Source organism: Chamaea fasciata, unplaced genomic scaffold (assembly GCF_029207755.1).
Source record: "Chamaea fasciata isolate MVZ Bird 193981 ecotype frontalis unplaced genomic scaffold, bChaFas1.0.hap1 SCAF_5, whole genome shotgun sequence".
In the NCBI taxonomy this organism is placed as follows: domain Eukaryota; kingdom Metazoa; phylum Chordata; class Aves; order Passeriformes; family Sylviidae; genus Chamaea; species Chamaea fasciata.
Genome location: NW_027094090.1, coordinates 35,857,413 through 35,878,874, shown reverse-complemented (window position 1 = coordinate 35,878,874; position 21,462 = coordinate 35,857,413). Strand labels below are relative to the sequence as shown.

General features: G+C 37.3%; 1 protein-coding gene across 1 annotated transcript in view; it reads right to left on the bottom strand.

Moving 5' to 3' along the window:
• LGR5 (leucine rich repeat containing G protein-coupled receptor 5) overlaps nucleotides 1–21,462 on the bottom strand; it is an 89,154-nt gene that overhangs the window by 50,277 nt on the left and 17,415 nt on the right. Inside the window, exon 2 of the mRNA XM_066183248.1 lies at nucleotides 1,391–1,462. Within this exon, the coding sequence (XP_066039345.1) occupies nucleotides 1,391–1,462 (72 nt within the window). The remainder of the gene's footprint in view (nucleotides 1–1,390; nucleotides 1,463–21,462) is intronic.

Sequence of the window (21,462 nt, the reverse complement as noted above, 5' to 3'; positions counted from 1 at the left end):
TTGCACTAACGGCAAGACAGATACTGAGAACCAAAGAAAAGGAGTAAGTAAAGAAAGAGAGAAAGAATAAAATGGAATAAAGCTTTAAAGCTTTCCAAATAGAGGTGCTGAGAGTAATAAAAATAAGACAGGAAAGGAAAACCTGCTTGCAAATAGGATATTGTCCAAAGTTAGCATACAAAATGGCTTTGCTTCTGGTTTGGTTGGTTGGTTGTTTGCTGTTGTCAGTGTTTGGTTTTGGTTTTTTGTTTGTTTGTTTTTGTGGTTTTTTGTGTTTGTTTTTTTTTTTTTTTTTGGTAGATGCTGGCTAGAACGATCACGCGGCAAAATTCAATTGAGTGTTAGCAAGGACACTGAAAGTTGTCAGTGCAATACCCACCTAAACTGCAGAAGAGTGTACACATTTCATAGCTTAAAACAGACCATATCTTTTCAAGAAGGGTAGCACCATGGCTTTGCACATCTTACATGGATTTTATGGCATGTTATCAGCTAAACATGCCAAAAAAAAGAGCAGGTTTTCAATTCTAAAAACTTAAAAGCCACATTTCATAAAAGGCTTTTAATCAATACTTAAAGGAACTCATACAAATACAGGCGCCAACTTTTTTCCACAAGATCTATGGTGCATCACTTATAGACTCTCCATCACTCCTCAGAAACCTGAATTTTCTTTTAAGCCTGGGCCATTATAACTAGAGTCACTGCCAAATCCAGGTCTCATGAATGCACAATACTTTTCACTTTTGGTTAGTCACCATCACTTCAAGCCAACATTCCTCTTTTGATGTTGTGCTTGATCAGCTAGTTTTCGCAGTGCACTTTTTCCCCATGGTGAATGTAGTAGATAGCGTAACTAAGCTTTTTGCAGGATTCTGCACTCTGCACTCAGCCTTCAGGGATGCTAAGTTTAAGAGTAAGGAAACAGTAATTAAAGGTGATTAGGACAAGAAGCCTCTATACTATGAAATGTGGACTCAATTGTCCTTGACACTGGCAGAACAAGGCAGCAGGTTTTGGTTTTGATTACAGCTTTACTTGGGATTTTAATAAACATGAGCCAGTATTCAAACTTTTAATATCCTGCTGCTTAACTATTTCCAAAAAGCTATCCAGCTCTTTTAAACAGTCCTTGTTTAAAAATTTTAATTTGTTTGGCTCTGTCTCTGCTTAGAGAAGTTGTAGCCTCATGGTAACTCTTTTATAAGTTCATTTCCAGAATCACAAGCAAATGTTTTTTTTTTCAACTAAGTGTTTCCGCATGTGCCAAAAGTGTCAGGCTGACAGCTTTCCTGCACCGTTTTATCTGGTTCCCACAGTAAGTATGAGAGACAAACACAGGAATGTGTCTAGTGCTGACTGTGCCCATCGAGGATACAATGATACTTACAGCTCTTCCAGGAAGCGGAGATTGTGCACAGGGTTTGAGGGCAGCTTAGTAATGTTGTTCATACTGAGATCACTGTAGGGGAAAACAGACAGAGACTTAATATGGCATGCCACAACTGTGGCATCCAGCTGTTCATTCCACACATTTTTAAGTACTACATTAATAAAAATTAGTTCCTCTGCCAGAATTGATGAATCATTATCTACTTAGCACATTAAACATTCCTTTTTCATACGAACACAGATTTGTCAAACCAATACAGGCTGTAGCATGCTCCTCATTTCCAGAGATTTTGGAATGTTTTATCACGCTCTATAAATCAGCTGGAACACTAAACAACACTTTTAGTTGACATAATTTCAATAAACCACTGTACTGTATTAAAATTTACTTGGAGTAATAAAGGAAAATTACTACGATTTTTGCTGTTGTTGTAGCACTATAGTACACTTGGTTTACTAAAATAGACAGGTAAAAGCAAACACATACAAAGTACCTGCATCATCCTTCAAATTTCATGAATATGGAACCACTTTGCTTTTGCCATACAGCCTGTAGCATGGTCATACTGATCTGCCAGGCACATCAGGTGTCCCCAAAACCAAACTTGACTTACAGAAATGACATATTTTCAAATAATAAACATTCCCTTTTTGAGCGCTCTTTTGTTACAGGTACTCAAATTGCATTAAATAAGTGAAATGAACCATAAAACAAGAGTGTAATGTGATCCTGCTCTGTAACACACTTCCTGGTGGGGTTCCATGGTAGTTCCTGGTACAGGAAACTACCAGCAGTATCAGCTCTGTCAGAGCTCATTCAAGCTATGTTTTAGACCAAATTTCATATAATACCCTTTTATTCTTGACTTGCCTTTTCATTGTTTTCCACTGTCTTCCCCACACCCTACAGTATCATTATAATTGCTTTTCATTGACCACCAAGACTGCAAACAAATTGCATAATAAAATTCTATGTGGAAGACACAACTTACACAATTCTATCAAAATTTCTGTAGATTCTTACAATAAAATTAGGAGTGACCTGCATTATTTTATGCAAGCATTATACAGTAATTTAAAACTCCTCGCTATTTAAACATATGTATGCATTTGTAGCAGTGCTTATAGTTTCCAGCTACTTTGGGTACTATTTAGATAACTTTATTTCTTCCAGCTGTTGAGAGCTTACAAGGTAAATAAGTTATCTGTACTTTGGTGGGTAGGCATCTTATTCCTACTCCATCTAGTTCTTATTATTCACAGCCTGTTTTACATTACAGAATATATGCTTTTAGTCAGCATAGTTAATTTAGATGTTTGATCTTTTTGGTGAATTTTAAAATGTATAATTTAAAAACATACTTCACATAGAGATTTTGAAATAAAGGAAATGTGTTAATACTTTGCAACAACTATCAAATCACTTTTGAGTAAGGTTTCTGTATTCACTTCAAAATCAAAGTATAATTTGAGAAATGTGTACTTATTAAATTCATTTTTTACTCTAACACTTTATCACCTAATTCTTTCATACCGTTTAGCAGGTTATTGCCCTTTCACTTTGATAAAGGCTCAAAGGATTTATTCTGGCAAAGGAACAAAAACATGGATTTATTTGGTAAAATGAAAAACTCATCCAGGTAGTGAATTATATACTACTGAATATTAAGATAAACCAAATATTTTAACAAGATCGTTTTGATTATGATATTTTCAACATGTCTTAATGGGTTTTTGAAAACATGCCAAATCACATTTTAGATTTAAAAAGCCAGCCCTAGTGGAAGATAGGAATGATTCGTCTTCAGATACACATGTATTTAGGGCATTCTACAAACCCAGCATCAACCAGTGCACTGGCTGACGAGACAAACCTGAAGCCTGCTTTTCTAGCATATTAATTTCTATTACTAGTAGGCAGTACTTGTCTGCTTGTATCACCCACAGGACCTCATGACAAACCAGTCAGAAGCAGTCTACTGACCAGACCCTAATATCTTAAGAGGATTAGAACAAGAGAAGGTGGCTTTCATTATGCGCTTTGATGCCCAAGGAGAAAATCAACAATAAGCGCATTTTCCTTAATAACATCTTTAGACCCCAGAAATGGATTTGCCAACAGTGAACAGTGAATGTCCTAGTCTCCTTTTTTGGATTCCACTCATGTGGTAAAGTGTGTGTACCACATCATATGATGGAGGAGAACCTCTCCTTCTTCCTAATGTACACCGCAGCAATTTCTAATTCTTTTTAAACCTACCAGTTAAATAATTTCCTTCTGATAGACTGGTTATTTTATTTTCCACGTGATTCTTTTCTTGGAACATAACATACAAAGGTGTTTTTGTGCAACCGAACTACTAAACATTACCTACTCATATTTCACGGAATCATGGAATTGTTTGGGTTGGAAAAGACCCTTCAGATCATCCAGTCCAGTCAATAACCCAGCACTGCCACGTGTTCATCACTAAACCATGTCTCTAAGTGCCACATCTATGCATCTTCTAAATACTTCCACAGATGGTGGTGGTAACAGAAATTATTCCCCAAGTTTGCTCAATAATCTCTTTTTAAATTAGCTTTTAACATACCAGCAACTAATACACACGACATTAGAGTCTATGTTGGCAATGTGTTATACTTGTAGCTGTAAGGGTTTAAGGATATAAGGCAGATTATGGTAGTGAGAGGTAATATTTGATGAAGCTAGTTGATACAGCTGGAAAACCAGAAACTTTCAGGCACAGAAATCAAAACTGTCTACTTCTTGCAGCTATACCAGTTGGTTAAATAGGTGGCATTATTTCTCCCTAAAAAACACACAACCCTTACACTGCAAAGCAGTAGATCATCTGTGCTCACAGTTTTTAGATTCAGAATATTCTTTCGTTTCAGAATTACCATGGATTCATTTAATCAAATTTTTGTTCACTGGAATAACTAGGGGAAAGAAGAGTCATGGCCCAAAGTTACTTCAGGGGGGAAGCTCAGAGAGGTGAGACAAACAAAAAGAGCTAATGCAATGCAGTCACTGGGTCTTGCGTGAGCAATACTTCAAAATTTGGGCTTCTAAACAGAAATTCCTCACAATGCTGTAGAGAGAAATAAAGGAGGTTCTTAACATTTTGGTTTGTTAGCATTTTGGACCATCCTGCCAAGAAGAGAAGGTTAGGATGAGATTTACAGCCATTAGCTAGATCAAGCACAGCTAACAGGCAGAAACAGCTAGGTGGTAAACTCTAGGGTTACATATTATTACTATGAAAACCAGTAACAGTTGCAGTGGGTATGCCTTATGTCCTGCATGTGTGGTGATTTTTTTCCTTCAAATGCATTTTCTGGTTTCGCCTTTCAGTGCTGGCCTTAAAAATTAGCAGTTTGCTCTCTCTAGGAAAGAGAAAGGGGTGAAAGCTATTTTGCACATCAGCATTTGCAACATAATGCTTAAAAATATTAAAATCAAGGTACTGGAACTTAAACTATCCTCAGTGGAACGGTTCTGATTTTGTATCAAATCTTGGTAGACTCTTACAAACTATAGTGATGAAAAACTTAGGATTATTTGAACACTGAAAACCTTTAAATAACTCAGTGTAACAGAACTACTCCCATCTCCCAGCACCACAGCACATAGAAACCCCACTGATGACAGTTGGAGCAATATGGTAAGAGTACACCCTAAGTTTACAAATGCTCTGAATAAAGACAGCAATAGTCCCACATCTGCCTCAGTGAAAACCACCATGAGCTGCCATTTCATACCAGAAAGGTCATATGTTATTTTGAACAGTGAGATGAACGTGTTGTCCCCTCTCCCATCAGCATTCCTGCAGCCTGTTTCCAGCTGCTGACTACAAAACCAACATACCAGCAAATGAAACTTCCATCTTTTCAAAAGATAAGAAGCTTTGCTTTAGTGACTGCACTGGCAACATGGCTCACTATAATGATATCTTAATTATACTCTGTGCCAATCAATCACCATGCAGTGTCTCTGGTGACTTGTTACAGGAATCCTAGCTCTGGTTAAATCTTTGAAAACCAGAAAATATTGAAAACTGCACCATGCATCTATCTGTTTTTTTTTTTTTCCTGGGTGAGTAGATGAGCAAAGTCTGAGCATTTGCAAAACAGCATCCAAGAGGGCAAATACAGCAGGTCTTTGTTTCCCCCAGTTTTACTGGCCATGCATAAACACACTGAAAAAACATACAGTTACCATCTTAAAAGTGAGTAGTTCACAATGAATTCCAGAAAGCCAGTAAAACAAGTTAAGTGTACTAGTTCTTAACATATAATAGATGAGTCTGCAGGCCACATTACTAACCTTTTATTAACTGTTATTACAGGAGATGTTTCAGTCATTATTCATCTTGGAAGATCAGTTTTGCACATTGTATTTATGTCTTTTAAAGGAGAATAAAAGTATGCCTAGGGATACATGCAAAACTTCTACTAGGCTAAATGTCTATTATACTGAATGGTACAAACTTGTCTACCTATTCCAGGTCTAATACAATAATCCAATATTAAAGACAATTAATTTTGTAGCCCATTTTTTTAAACAACTGCAACCTGCTTAATTTTTTAAAAATTATCAAGACTGATTATTAGGAATATTATTTTTAATTCTTCTAAGCTTGCCTTATCCAAGAGCTATTAACAATTCATTTCATGGAAGTCTTTGAAAGATAAAGCACTATCATAAAACATTGTCCATAGACGGATGCAGCCCCTTAGTGGTTACCAGCTGAGAACAGTTTCTAAACTAAGACAATTTCCCTGATTCATGTACAGCAAAATTTGACACTAGCTTACATGTAATAACACAAAACAAGTGAATCCTACTTCTGCTCTTCCCTTTCTCTGCCTATCCTTTTAACACAGCACTCTTGTTTCTAGTACTGGCAGAATATAGCTAGTATTAGCTCCACTGTATGATGGAAGCATATGTTGGCTATTAATGCCATCTACTAGTGCAAATTCTTCATCTTTTATGGAAAATATCTTCATATGCCATAGCTCCATTAAGGAAATAAATCTATTTGTCAACACTGTAGTAACAGAAGTTCCTGTTTCTTACAAATAAATAGCTATATATGTTCTCATTTAAGGGTATCAATAAATAAATAGAGTAATAATTATCATCAATTTGCAGATGGGAAACTAGGACACCTAATGGCTTAGTGACATGTTCACAGTCAAACAGATGTTTATACTACACAGAGGAAAATGACAATGATGATGAGTTGCCCAACACTGTTTTCATTAGATCACACTGTCCAATCATGGCATTTACACCAATTTACCAAAATAAAATGCATAAGCTGTCAATAGACTGAGAATAAAAGACTATATTTTCATTTTAATGTTCCTAGATTACATTATCTTTCAAAGTCAACAGGAAAATTGCTAGTCATGTATTTGCATGTTTAATACACCCATGCAAAGCAGCATAGGGCAGGGTATGAACATGCATAAATAAGCATTATAAGTGTTTTCTGACAATTAAACCATAGCACTTCTTCTCATTAGTAGATTCAAACTTCATCTGTGATTCTTTGAAGGATCCGATAGTAAACTATGAATAAGACATGAATTTCCACTAAATAATTCCCATTTGAAGAGTATATCTTTGTATTTGGAAAAATCTTCTGGGAGAAGTAGTAGATTAGCAGGAAGAAGCAGCAGAGAGAGCCATTGTTCATATTGATAATAACAAAGGCTATTATTAAGTATTTAAAAATTCATTATCTTATGTAATATTACTTGCAATAGCAAATCAACAGCAACAGATCCCATGCTACAGGTTTACATGGAAAGGGTGTGAGGCTAAAAGAGGATTGCTTGTTACATATTTGTTACAGGAAATTTTTACTTGACATTGAAGCTCACTCTTTCCAGAGACCCAACTCCTTTGTATTAAAACATGCCCTGCAAAAAGCAAATGATGTTGTGTGGTCATGTGAGAACAGACCCTGCAGTGAGCCTGCACACCTCACAGAGAGTTTTATGCCAGTAAATGGACAGTACTCCCTCTGTCCCTCTCACACCGCTTCTAATCACACCAGTGGTGCTTGTTCCAGTCATTGCAATTGTAAATAGATATATATGGTAAGGATCAAGGACCTTGAACTTAGGAAAAGCTCAAAAGTGATCCATTTAGGCCAGGAGGGCTGTCTACATCTCTTCTGTGCTGTTGTGTATTGGCCCATATAACACTGGATTTTGGCAAGCCAGGCTGATAGGCCACATCTGGATTCAACACAAAGTAAACAAAATGCTTTGGACAGACTTTTGCACTCCCAGCACCTGTCACTGAGTTCCTCTGATGTCACAGACAGCAAAATTTGGCTGCAGAAGATCTGTAACAGGGTGATTTTAAACACTATGCATTATTCCTGAACATAGGCAATTCTGCCATATAAACAACCATCAAAGTCTTACTTATATCTGGACTGCAGAACATTTGTAAAGCAAACAGTATGTGCATGATTAATCTTTTCAGGAAACAATTTCGCCATTCAGTTTATCCAAGACTCCAGCAGAGGGAGCAGGTCAGAGCAAACAATTAGGGTCAAAAAAAGAAAGTTAAGATCAAAGATCAGATCACACACACCCAGTGCTGAATTAATCTGACAAGTATCAGATATATCATTTTAGGTAAAAAGATTTTGGCTCTCTGTTTTTTTTTGTTGTTGTTGGTTGTTTGTTTTTTTTTTTTTTTAATATCAAATTCATGATGCTCACTAGATGAAATTAACCATTTCCACTCAAAGCTGATTCATGGCTGTTCATTTGAGGCAGAAGACTCAGTTGGCTAAGGTATAATTACCAGGGTAAGTTACAAAACCATTCCAACATGTCAATCGTTTGCTGTACTTAGCTCACATATTAAAAAACTTAACTAACTAAAGGAGCATTTTATAATACAGAAGCCAAGAGAGGCAGTCAAAAGAGGACTGAATGGAATTTCTCTTCCGCCTATGCCCACAGATTGTAATAGCACATCTTTACTTTGTGAGTTACTGCTTGTTTCTGCTGCACTAGTTCAAACATTATATGAGTACTGCATACATGATTAATCTTGTTCAAATACTGAAACAATATACAACAGGAAAATAATATCCGTTTTTATTGTAATTTATGAAGACAATTACCAGCATGTTTATTGTGTTTTTCATTACTTGCTTGTTTATCAAGTACTGTTTATCTTATTTTAATGAAGAACAGCACAGTTAAATTGACAAGAGATATTTATTAGATGTGACCAAGCCTAAGAAAAGGAAACCGTTGGTTTCAGAATATTTTCTGCCACTCCAGATGGTGCTTATTTTTACAACTATTTGCTATATAAATGACAAAAATACCTTTTTTCTTCTTCTTCTTTTATTTTTTTTCCTTCTCCTGAATGACTGGACACATTAATCCATTCTAGAACCCGGGGTTCCAATTTTCTTCTAAATCTCTGTCTATAATTTCATCCTTCTGGTTTCAATGAGGCTGTTTTGTAATTATGGCTATTTATATGAGAGAACATGTATGAAAAGTATAGCATAGTTTTTTTTATTGACATGCTACACCTTGTCTACAGCAGAAACTAATTCAAAATATAGCTGAGCATAAACAAAGATTCAAAATATAACCCTAAAGTTATAAAGTGCAAATTTCCTTATTAACTATTAAGGCTCACCAGTAGTGAATTGGTCTGAATACCTAACAAAAATTATGTACAGCACAGATTACATGTTACACAAACCAATTTTAAAACTCATCTTCACCAAACTACCCAAGCTTACTTCTGTGAGGCTGCTGAGGGTGAAAATTGATCATGATTAGTCTGATTTCATTCATAACAAGATACAGTGTAAGTAATTTATTTTGTGCATCTTAATTTGCCTCAACTCAGTTCCACAGCATGGATTTGAAGAATTTAAACCCAAACAGCTTTGAGAGCATCCACTATAAACACATTTCAACAATGATGGTGTAAGCATGATTATCTGGAGATCTGTGCACAACAGACTTGTATTCAGGGCAGGAAACACATCTCCTACATTGCACAATACAAAGGTCCCCGAGGTACAGATGAGTGAGCTGGGTCCAGAGCTGGGAGATACATTACCATGTTAGGTATCCTCAGAGAGACTAATTATCCCAGGTACAGCAGGATGATGCGATGACTGTTCCAATTTCACAACACAGGATCTCTACACAATGCTACTTTGTGTGACAAAATGTAGCAGGGGTCATGAATATATACACTGGGTATTCCTAAAATAGTTCACTGCAAAATACACGTACTCCGGGCGAAATTCTGGTTTGGTAAAGAGATGGCAAAAATAAAAGTATTTTAAAATACTTTTTAAAAAGTAGACAAGAGTCCATGCCTTTGATCTCAACTGATCTTTTTATTTTTTTGTCAGATGATTTAGAAGTAAAATGCTGGTAAGTTTCTTTGCTACTCTTATCCTATAAGATTCCATTTTCCTATGCATTGGTGCTGAATCACAGACTCAGAATCAGAGAACTGTTTAGGCTGGAAAACACCATTAATATTATCATGTCCAATCATTTCATCAAAGCATTGTCATGTCTGCTTTTATTACCATTTAGTTGTACCTTGTGTCGTTGACCAACAATTGAACAGTTTCAGCAAAGAAAATGATGCTATGCTACATCACACCTACTAGAGTTCTACTTTGAAGTACTAATTTGATTATTTTGGGCTGTTGCTTAGCTGAAATAATTATTTACAGAATCTTCTCTTTATTGAATGGACAATCCAATGGATGTCATATTATAAACACACTCAGTTACACTCAATGTTGCTACCAAAAAAATATCTCCTGATCTCTCCCCTAATCCAGAACTACCCTTCCTTGTAAAGATGCTGTTTAACCAGAGTTGGCAACTGATCCGTATTTAAGAAAATATCCAGCAGGAAAAATTTTGGAATTTAATTGAAATCAGTTCCCTGAACTGATTCACCCCCTTGGTGTTTGTAAGCCCAAATACAGAGGAGAAACACATAAGAAAGGTGAAGCAGAACTGGTTTATTTCAGTTGGCAGTTTTGGCTTGGACTAATGCAGGCTGATCTTATACCTAGGATGTAAATACTGTAAACATTCCTCAGATATAGGAAGTTGCGGATTTTTTTAATATGCTCATCTTTCCTTTATGTCTGACAGAGCTTGTTTGCTGAAATACAATAGGCCTCTATATCTGCCAGCTCCTGGCTAGCTGACAGCCTCTTCCAACACTTCTTACAGAGCTCAGAGAAATGACAAAGCTGTCAGATCTTTCCCTGACTGGTTGAACATCCAAATTTCTGCAACAATAAGTGCCAAGAAATATGTAGCTTGATTCTCACAAAGATAATGCACTTAAAAACACTGTATTTCTCCATCATGAAATGATTTCTTTTTTTCTTAACTAATCAAAATTCATTTTCATCATGAGATACCTTCACATGGACTGGTATAAAAGAGTCTTAATATACATAAATACCAGGTCCTTAATCTTATACTGACATCACTTGTATCCATCCAGTCTCCATACATTTTCTTTGCTTGTGACTGATCAGCTGCCCTTCAGATAGGCAGACTACTGAAATACCTGAGCTAGCTTTGAACAATTCAGGCCAAGGAGCAGGGTTGAGAGGTTCCAAGTCACCCTACCAAGGAGAAATCTCCAGTGGAGAGATTTCATGTGTTGTATTGGGCTGGCACCTATTTTTCATGTGCTTATACCAGCATAATCATACTAGAAAGAGCTGCAATCTTTCTAGTATAAAAATGTGTTCTCTCTTGAGAAATTATTTCCTTTTACAACTTAAATTAATGGGATCAGAGCTTTACAATTAATATGTGGAGGCAAAATACTTCAGAACTATTTCCACTGAGCTCAGCTGGGCTGTTCAGAGGATAAGCCAATGTTTAGTCGGAGCAGAGGCAGCACTCTGATTCAGAAAAAAATGAGTCCTGTTTCCTTCCTTTTATTCACAGAGTTTACATAGTCCACTGTTTGGCAACCTCATTTTGAGGGCAATGACCCACACTTCTTGTGATTGTTATGATGATCAGCAGAAAATCTCTTCAGGGCAAGCAATTAACTGGCACTGTTCAGCCAAATCCACTGCCCTGTCTCTGATTCAGGCTTCAAATACGAATTTTAGATCTTCCTGGAGACAATACTGAACAATATCACACACCATCAGTATCCAAAACAAACCTTTACTAAATGTAAACTGTTGCTGCCAACTGTATTGCACCTGTATGCATATGGGAAATAGTGTGTCCTTATACTGCACCTGTCTGGTCTGCCTATTTTGCTCACAAAATGAACTTTCCAAGATCTCTTTTTCTGTTCCAAATGTTATAAAAATGTTGGAAACAAACAGTTGCCCTATTATTAACAAGTCTTAAAACCGCTTATACAGCAAGTCAATGTCAGCACTAGAACAATGCCTGGGGGTAAACACCTGGCTCCACTGATGCTGGTAGCAAAACTCCCGGTGACTCCCATGGATGGAAGACATCATCCCAGGCCTATGAGTTCCTAATGCCAGGTTCTACCCAACAGGTAGTATTTCATGGTTGTGGAAATTATGCAACAGCACACTGGCTTGCCTGAAATAGTGCATGTAGTACTTATAAGGTTCACGGGGAAATTTTCTATCTATTTTTTTAACCATTTTATAATTTCTAAAATCTGTTGAGTTAAAGGCAAGATGTCATGTGAGTCACTAAGGAGGGGAAAGTGTGACATTTTCTGCTGTTACAGCCTTTCTTTGTTTTCTGTTTGGTTGTCATGCCTGATCCAAGTTTTTTGGTACTTAACTTTTCATTCCTGGTGTTTTTTCAAAGTGATAAGCTGATTCTGCTAACTTTTCCTTTCCCACCGTCTCTTTTTCATAGTCTTTACTCAATTTTTCTTTAACATCAAACTCAGGTTTCCAATCAGCTCCATCAGAAAACCAGAAGGATTAGTCAGAATAATGTACATTGTGATGGAGTGAGAGACTGAAATGTTAATGATTAAAGGATCAAACAATTAGCCATTTGCAAAAAGCAGTGAGTGTTTGGCTGACAATGTGCAAGGTAACTGCCCAGGTGCAGCAGGTTGTGAGCACCAGAGGATGACCACCACAAATCAATCTTTGTTTAGCAAGAAGCTGAGATTTGAGCCTGGTAAGGAAAGAGGCCGATAAGCAGCAGATCCTGGGAGACGGGGTAGTGCTTTTCATCCTGTCGTCCCTTATGCAACTGGCTCAGTTACAAAATTTCCCTCTGGGGAAGATACTGGGACGTACACATTTAAGTCTGAAGGTCTTCATCACTTCTGATGGGGCATAATTGGGTTAACTATTCTAATGAGAGGCAATTGTCATGTCTTAGGTGTCATAAATCATCAAAGACCCCCGCAGCACCCCCAGACTAATTCCTAGGTCCTTCCACCAGAAGAGTGCACAGGATCCACAGTGTTGCAAATGACAGCGTAAACTTCGGGCCCCCACCCCCAGAGGAGGTACCTGGGAAGTCCCACTTGAACCTCACCATATCTTAACCCATTGAACTTTGTGTTTCATGGGCTTCCTCCACCCCTGGCAGACCAAGACTGTGATCATCACTTGGATCAGCAGACATCTAAATTGCAACATTCAGGTTTCATTGCTGGATCCATGGGTGGCAATATCTTTCTACTCTTACCCTGTCTCTCTCTCTTTCTTCTTCCAACTTTTTCTCAAAATATATTCTAAGCTAGACACAAAAAATCCAGTATATACCTTGTAAGTGCCTCTGTATGTCTGGATAAGTTGAAGTCGCCTAAGTTTATTTAAAATTTGCCAAGTACTTTATTCTACCTTAATGTTCTAAAGTTTGCATGCAAAAATTTGATACTGAACGTCCTGAGAATTTCGTTTTCTCCTGCGCATCGCCCAGAACAAATCAAACAACATACACCTTAACCTGTGGAGAGGAGTGGGGTGTAACAGATGGTTCTTCCTAGGAGAAGATGCACCATCCTTTTCTAAGAACTAGAAGCCTTAGACAATCTGGGAGCTCTCCTATAGGCTTCATTTGCTTTGCAATGAACAAGTAACACAGATAAACACCACAACACCCAACTGCTACATGATACTGGCTTCTTATGACCACCGGTCACCTCACACAAGACAGTACCTCCCACATGCTGTTACTGCTGCTCTCCTTCCCCAAATGGTGGCAAAACAGATGCCAGCATGAAAATGGAGAAGATAGAAATGAAATATGAGACAGAACTAAAGTCAAAGCACTCACTAAGCAGAGGCAGGTCTTCTGTTGGGATGTGCTGTCTTATTTTCCACATTCTGCAGAATCCAGTCAGCCTTCCTTTCCTTTCATGAGGAGCTTGGAGTTGGTGGGATGCACAGTGATGCTCTTCACACCACACACAGGGTATAAGGAGACTACAGCAGACCATAATCCTGGCTTTGTTCTCCTGTCCCATGTGGGATTAGAGGCGAAGGATGCCCCCTCAATCATAGCCTTGGCATTTGAATCTCAATTTTCACATACTTGTGACAGACTGGAAGACAGTACCACATGGTTTTACATGCATAAATACTGTTGCTATTAAAAGGAACACAGAGGAGATTTTGTGGGCATTTGTTCTGACTGAAAATCACAAATGTCTCTGGAACTTCATGAATAAAGTCCCAGTATATCCTCGCATAATCCACCAGGGATTCCACAGATCCCTTCTTCCAGAACTGTGCAGCAGGTTCTGCCACTTTTTCATTTGCACAATTTTATTAAGCTCTTAAGAATTTTTATCTTAAATCCTGCTGATTCTGAACACGGTCAAAAGCAAGGACTTCAACCCATCCTGATCTTAAATTATAACCACTTTAACTAAAACATGATCATCTAAGGTTCATCATCTTTTTTCATTACTCAATCCCATAATGGATAATTTTTAATAAAAGCATATAGTTTGAAAATGAGCTTTTAAATAACCAAAGAAAAGAAATAACATCGAAACAGGTTTTCAAATGTCTGTGGGATAAAGGACATTATTTCAAAAAATTAAACTCAGGTGATTTGTCTTGTCACATGTATAATGTATGAAGTTCCTTTTTTTTGAATGCCACTATTAGAGAAGGATATGGTAGCATGGTTAACAAATGCTATAGGGCAGAGAGTCTTTCTTGGGCAATTTTTCAATTCACTAGAATATTCAAACTCGTATTTCACCATTTCCAGCTCCCATATTAAAAATCTATTAGCAGAAAGCCCATTGAAAAACTGATCATGAGCACAAGAGACTTTTTCTGGAAACACTTCTATTCAGTTCTCATGCCTGAACAAAAGCAGATTGGCACATTCAGTTATATACAAACGCCTTTCAAAGCGGCCACCCCCCCTTTCCCATAGCCACGCGTTTCAGGGCTCTATATGCTGAAGGAAGCCAGTGAAAGGTTTAAAGGGGTGGGGAGACCAAGAGCTTCCACCGAGATCCTTCAAAGTCCTCGCTCTCTATAGCGGGAGGATTTCCCTCTAAATCCCTTTCAATAGCATATTGATGGCTTTGAAAACTTAAATGGCATTTGTCAACCATCAGTAAATCTTGAAAACTGTTTCTGCAAATAGCCCAACTCCAAGACTCAGATTTTCTCATTAATCTGTACCTAAGGCCACTGAAGACTTTTTCAGAGCCTAGATAATGCCCGGATTAAAAGGTCCATTCAGAAGGGAAAACTTTAGCATTCACCTTGTGTACATAGCCATTTCACCAGTGGTATTCATGGGTTGTTATTTCAACTCTGCATTTGTCCTGCAAACAAGACATTTTGCCACAAAGACTTGGTAGAGACATTCTTCAGTGAATTACTGAAACCTAGCCCCACTATTTGTCATGGTTTGTTATTTTTATCAAGTGTAATCAATTCAAATAGAAACCCTAGACTGACAGCTTTACAATTATGTTACTATTTTAAGACTGGAAGGTATTTTTCTTCTAATTCAACAAAGAAACTGATCAAAGCACAATCTGATTGCTTTATCTAATGAAACAGTCTAAAATTTCCCTTAATCAGACCTAAGAAGTTTGTTTTATATTTAAAGTACAGACAAGAAATTGATATTAATCCTTATTCAACATTCGTAATTTATGGTATTTTATAAAAACTTTATATACTTAGAAGGTTTAATAATTTCTAACATGTTACATACAGCTTTGTGTTTGTCTTTTAGGACAATACAGTTTTAATTTAACTTTCTCCAAATAAAGCTAATGGACAGGCTTTAAGCCCTCAAAACCAGTGCCCCTTACACACACAAACTTTTCTAGGCTGTTCTTACATCCCAGAGACATTTGTATTATCTTCTTTTTTTTATTTTTTTTTTCATTTTGCATTTTGTATCCAATAGCTTAAACCAGAGCCAAGGTATGAGCTACTTTGACAGGCACAAGGCAGCATTATTATTATTATTATTATTATTATTATTATTATTATCATCATTATTGTCATTATTATCATTATTATTGAAATAATATGGTGAAAATGTTTAGGCACCACAGAAAAGAAGAAAAACAGAAGAACATCACACACTGGAGACCCTAGACAAAGTCTGAGATGCCAGTGATGCAATGTTAATTAAATTTTCCAATACTAGAAGAAAAAGAAATTTGGACCCCTTTCAAATTTCCCCCAATCCAGAAAGATCTCACTGTTTAAATAAATTGACCTTTCCACCATACTAGATAATTTAATGTGAATGTCAAGGACACATAGCCTGGGGATCAACAAAGTACACTGGACAACCCTCACCAGGGTACATAAAGATTGTCCTTTCCACTAGTGCTTCTGAAAGGGAGACGCTTAGTCAAGTCCGTCCTTCCTTCCTTCCTTCCTTCCTTCCTTCCTTCCTTCCTTCCTTCCTTCCTTCCTTCCTTCCTTCCTTCCTTCCCTCCTTCCCTCCCTCCTTCCCTCCCTCCTTCCCTCCCTTCCTTCCTTCCTTCCTTCCTTCCTTCCTTCCTTCCTTCCTTCCTTCCTTCCTTCCTTCCTTCCTTCCTTCCTTCCTTCCTTCCTTCCTTCCTTCCTTCCTTCCTTCCTTCCTTCCTTCTTCAGTTTCAGTCTACCTCTTGCTCAAAATCAACAACCATGTGGATCACACTGGAAGATAAAGGACTAATTTATACCAATTTCCATGCCAAGTGCATAATTTACTAATAAATTAGTAAATAATTTACTAATAAAACTTTTAAAGTTTTTGCAGACCCTCTGACTTTTGTCATTCCTTTTCAGCCATGGGCACCTACAAATTTTGAGTGCTCCCTTTACCTCAGGGGTAGGGTGTTACAACGTGCCACACTTTTTTTGCTATCAAAGGAAGAAACCTTGTAATTTAAATTTGAAAACTCTCTGCAGCTTGGATATGGCATAACAGATCATCCACACTCAGCCCAACTCGCTGTAAACCTTTAAAGAAACCCATCACACAAATTGAAAAAAGGTGTTTTCTATTCCAATATCCCCTTTCACACAGGTTACTGTGTTAACGATACTGCAATTCTCTGTGTATCTTTAAGATTTCTCGGGCAACTATGCCATGGCTCTGGGCTGACTGAAAGTGAACTAAACCGATTGTTTTAGCTGTGGTTCATCACTTCTTGAGATCACTTGCCCGGCACTCAACCAACAGTTTCCACAGTAGAGGATGCACTTCCTGTAGACCCCATATCATATGTATCTCATGGAGACACCTCAGATAATCTGGAATGTCTAAAATGGCATAAGGCAGGTAGGGGTGAGCAACTAAATTAGAAGACAAAACGTATGCACAATATTTATACTAGTAATAGAACCAGGGAAGTAGGTGAAGAAATCTGATTCCTAATCTGTACCAATACAGGATTTCTGACATCAGAAGTATACTGTAATGCCTGTTTGGTTATTCAAGTTTTCTTTTAGTGAAAGAAAATAGTTTTCTTTACGTGGTAAAGTGAGAAGCTGTCTTTACTTTTGTCAGTACATATTAAGACTTGTGACTTGATTGTTGGGCCTTCTTTTATAAAATATAAATAGATAGATCTTCCTAGAAATACAGAAAACTTAATAAGGAGGACTTAATAAAAATTGGTAAAACCCTAATGAAGATGAATGTAATTTAGGCTGTAACAACAATTAAAACCCTTTTGAAATCATTCATCTCTGTACATCATAATATGTTTCCTGAAAGCAGAGCTCAGAGAGCCCAGTTTCATGTAGGTTTCAATCTTGTAGTCAGACTCCTTTAAGCTCAGTGAGGTGGAACAAGTTTCTCTCCCATGCAGTTTCCTAGGTGCCTCCAGATAAAAACCATCCTTTTCGATAAGGTTAGTGCTCAGGTAAGGTCAGGCTCAGTGCTTTGCTGATGGTTTCCAGATGGCTCAGAACCAGGGCAGAGCTTACACATATCTTCCTAAAAAAGTCTACACAGATCTGACTTCATACGTGTGTTGAACTCTTTAGGACTAGAAACAAGTGATATTGCAAAATTGTGAAACTTGTAAAACTGTTTTTCTGCACCATTTTGACAACTGTGTATTTCCATTTTATCACAAGAAAGTGGTAATAGCTCAGCCTCATAATGAACAGAACACTATGGAAGAAGGACAACAATCTTAATTAGAGTCAGTGTTTTCCTCCTGTAAGAGTTGTAGTCTGATTTTCTCATGCTTTTCATGTTGAAAAGATCTAAGGATTTAGAAAACTAATTCCTGAGCAACTGAAAAAGGCACAAAAGCAATCCCCAGTCCTTCCTCAGGCTTGTGAATAACAGCTAGGAATCTAAACTCTAGCTCATATCCTACAGAAAAGTGATGCAATTCAAAAGTCTGAAACAGAATTTCTATGTCTTCTCCTGAGAGGGCCAGGGGAGCAACTTCTGGCCACCCATACGCAAGAAGGATGTTTATTGCCAACAGGTGGGGGAACTATGTGCTTGCTGTCTTTTCCCTCCTGCACATTTTGTGCAGCAATATACAATTATGCAATACTTTTCAAGGAACAACATGAAGAGTTATCTGCTAGGTAGGAGTTGAGGAGACTGTAGAGTGGGGGACAATTTTGCTGTAGCATTAAGCAATGCAGTAAGGAAATGAAAATAAAGGTTTGAATATCAAATCAGTGCTTTATCTATGAGGCAGTGCTGCCTCCTTAAGCAAAACAAACAAATATACCCAGGCTAAACACAACTTTCAGTGCTATTTCAATGAATGCTTCTACTTTTTTTATAACTCTTAAATCAGTTTTTATTTTTGCTACCATGTTCTCACACTGAAACTAGCATAGCGTTTGCCATCATACTGGAATACAAACACAGCAGATTATCACAATGTCAACATATTTTAGGATATAGAAGGACAACTGAAAAATGTGTTATATACTTCAGTTTAAGACTGCTATCATACAGGAACAGGGCTTTTATTTTTCCTCCAAATACTATTCAATGCATCTTGCTGGCAGGGGAAATTAATTTTCCAAACTCTGTCTTTAAAGGATATTATTTTTTTAATAGAAGCGTCTTTGAGATAGAACACATGCCCCTGTTTCTCTGTCTACACCATAAAATGCTTTTCCCATTCATCACCAATAGCTGCTTTTTTTTTTTTTTTTTTTTTTTTTTTTTTTTTTTTTTTTCCTATGAAAGCTTTTATAGAGCCTGCCCTTATATTTTAGCTATTCCTGACATAGTGGATCCACAATCCCAATTATGGTTGTGGACTGCAATACAACTGTAACATAAATGATAAATAGAGTCCTTAAGCCTATCTGACTTTTTGAATAAAACTTTAAAAATACAAAGTAGGTGGACAGAATTATTAAGAAAGCTGGTTGCAACTGCCTGATGAACTGATCAATTCATATATAGATGAGGAAACATGGGGAAAGACAGATATTAAAAATGAGGTATTCTGCAGCCTACGTATTTCAGTAAGATCTGAATGAGTAGTTTGCATATTTAGAGGTTTACTGTGAAACTTGCAAGACATCTTGATTTATACTGAAGTAGAATGGGCAAAGTCAAGGAGGAGTGACAGTTCCCAGGAAACTCAGCTGAGGCATACTACACCATAGCACATGTGTCAGGCTAACAGTCACAGTTCAGGCCCACAGAACCACAAAATTGCTACCTAATAGAATCAGGAGACTGGGATATCCAGTTATTTGGCTTTGGCTATGGCTACAGAATTTTTGACTTCACAGTTATGGCCTCGGAAATCCTCATCTTGAAGTCTTATGGTAGCAGCAGATCCAGACGTTAATGAACCACTGAATTATTCTAATGCAGTTTTGGAAAAAGATATTGAAATGCCTTGTGAAATCAAACAGCATCCTCTCAGAATGGCAGATGTACTGTTTACATGGAATATGCTTTTTCCATAAAAGAGAACAGAAGCTAAATACACTAAAACTCATGTGGAATTAGTCTTCAGAAACATGTAGCTGCGTAACATTATAGATCATGGTGAACAATTACATCCCAGCCCAAAAAAGCACCTTAATCAGGGCCTCTCTCCTATGGCACCATCCTACTTTCAATTAACAATGTTTTCAGATGAGCCGAAAAGGGGTACTTTGCTCCCACCATTATAATTTGTGCTATTCTTTTCTTTTTCCTTTACAAAAGCATGAAAGCACTGGATTGCTAATTACTTTTATCTAGCCTATAGGAAAATTAGTTTATCTTCCTGATCAAAGCAAATTAGGCAGATCATGGCTGATTAGAATGCAACAGTAAAATCTCCATACTTTCTATTCCACCCCCTTTTCTCTCAGAAATGGGGCCTGTGTCAAATATGTAGGTATTTCCCACGACCAGTCTGGACTCGGTTTCCAACGGGCTCTGGGGCTGAGACAATGGTTCTTACACAGACACTGAAGTTCTTTAGTTCAGTCATTGTGCAAGGAAAGAACTGGTAACCCCTTAGCTAGCATTTGATGAAACATCTAGATTTACATATTTCCCTAATTGCATTTTTTGAATGCGAGTGAGATTTATCTGACCAGAGTTAAATGCCTCCTTTATTATACTACTGAAAATACTATGCTCTCCAGGCAGAGTTGCACTTGGTTCTAATCCCGGCATTAAAACGTTGGTTTCCTCTACACTGGGATAAAATGATGTCTACCTTTACTTCTCAAAGCACTATATAAACAAGGCTGGACTACTTGCTTCCAAGGTGGCGGCTGCATCACATTGAAAAACTGAATGCCATTACTCCTTCTAAGTAACTGCATTTTCTATCAGTCTAGTATTTTACCCTTCACTTTTTACCCTTCATAACTCATTCCCCTTCAGTTTGTGTTCTGCGGCTTTAATAGATGAAAGCCAAGCTACACGGCCACTTTATTTATAACCAATTACTATAAATTAACAGTAAATCTCACATTTAGCTCCATTTAAACATCACTATGCAGCTGCCCATTTGAAAATAAAATGGTTGCCTTCTTTCACTTCAGTGGGCACAATACAAAACATCCATTGAGCTTTTCCTTTATTGCAGCTGCCAATGCCCAGCCGACTTTTAACAAACCAACCAAGCGGAATAACAATGCAGCTGCAACATTTTATGGTATTTCTGTTAGTTCCCTTTTGAGACTGAAGGTGTTAATTAGGAATCAAAGAATACAACCCTACCAGCTTTCTTTCACAAACTATACTCTGGCCATTCCAGTTTTCAGAAGGAAAATAAATCTAATAAAAGGACAAAAATGTTGTTTGTCACACCAGTAACGTGTATTTAAGATCCTTTGATCACAAGCTTTTTATGTAGGCTTGTCAGACAGGCTGAAAATATTTTTTCCTCTCTTTTCTCCTTTCTTCAGGCTTTCCTGAATACTGATTCTACGATTGTCTGAAAAGGTGAAAAAAAGATAGAAACTGGAATGCTTGATGGGTTAAAATGGCTTTGCTGAGAAAGTCAGATTTAGATCAAATAAAGCAATTGCTCACTTTTCTGATTCAGGTGTAAAATTTTTTGAAATACAAATGGTCTGTTCCTATTACAGAGCTTAGTAATTCTGTAATTAAAAA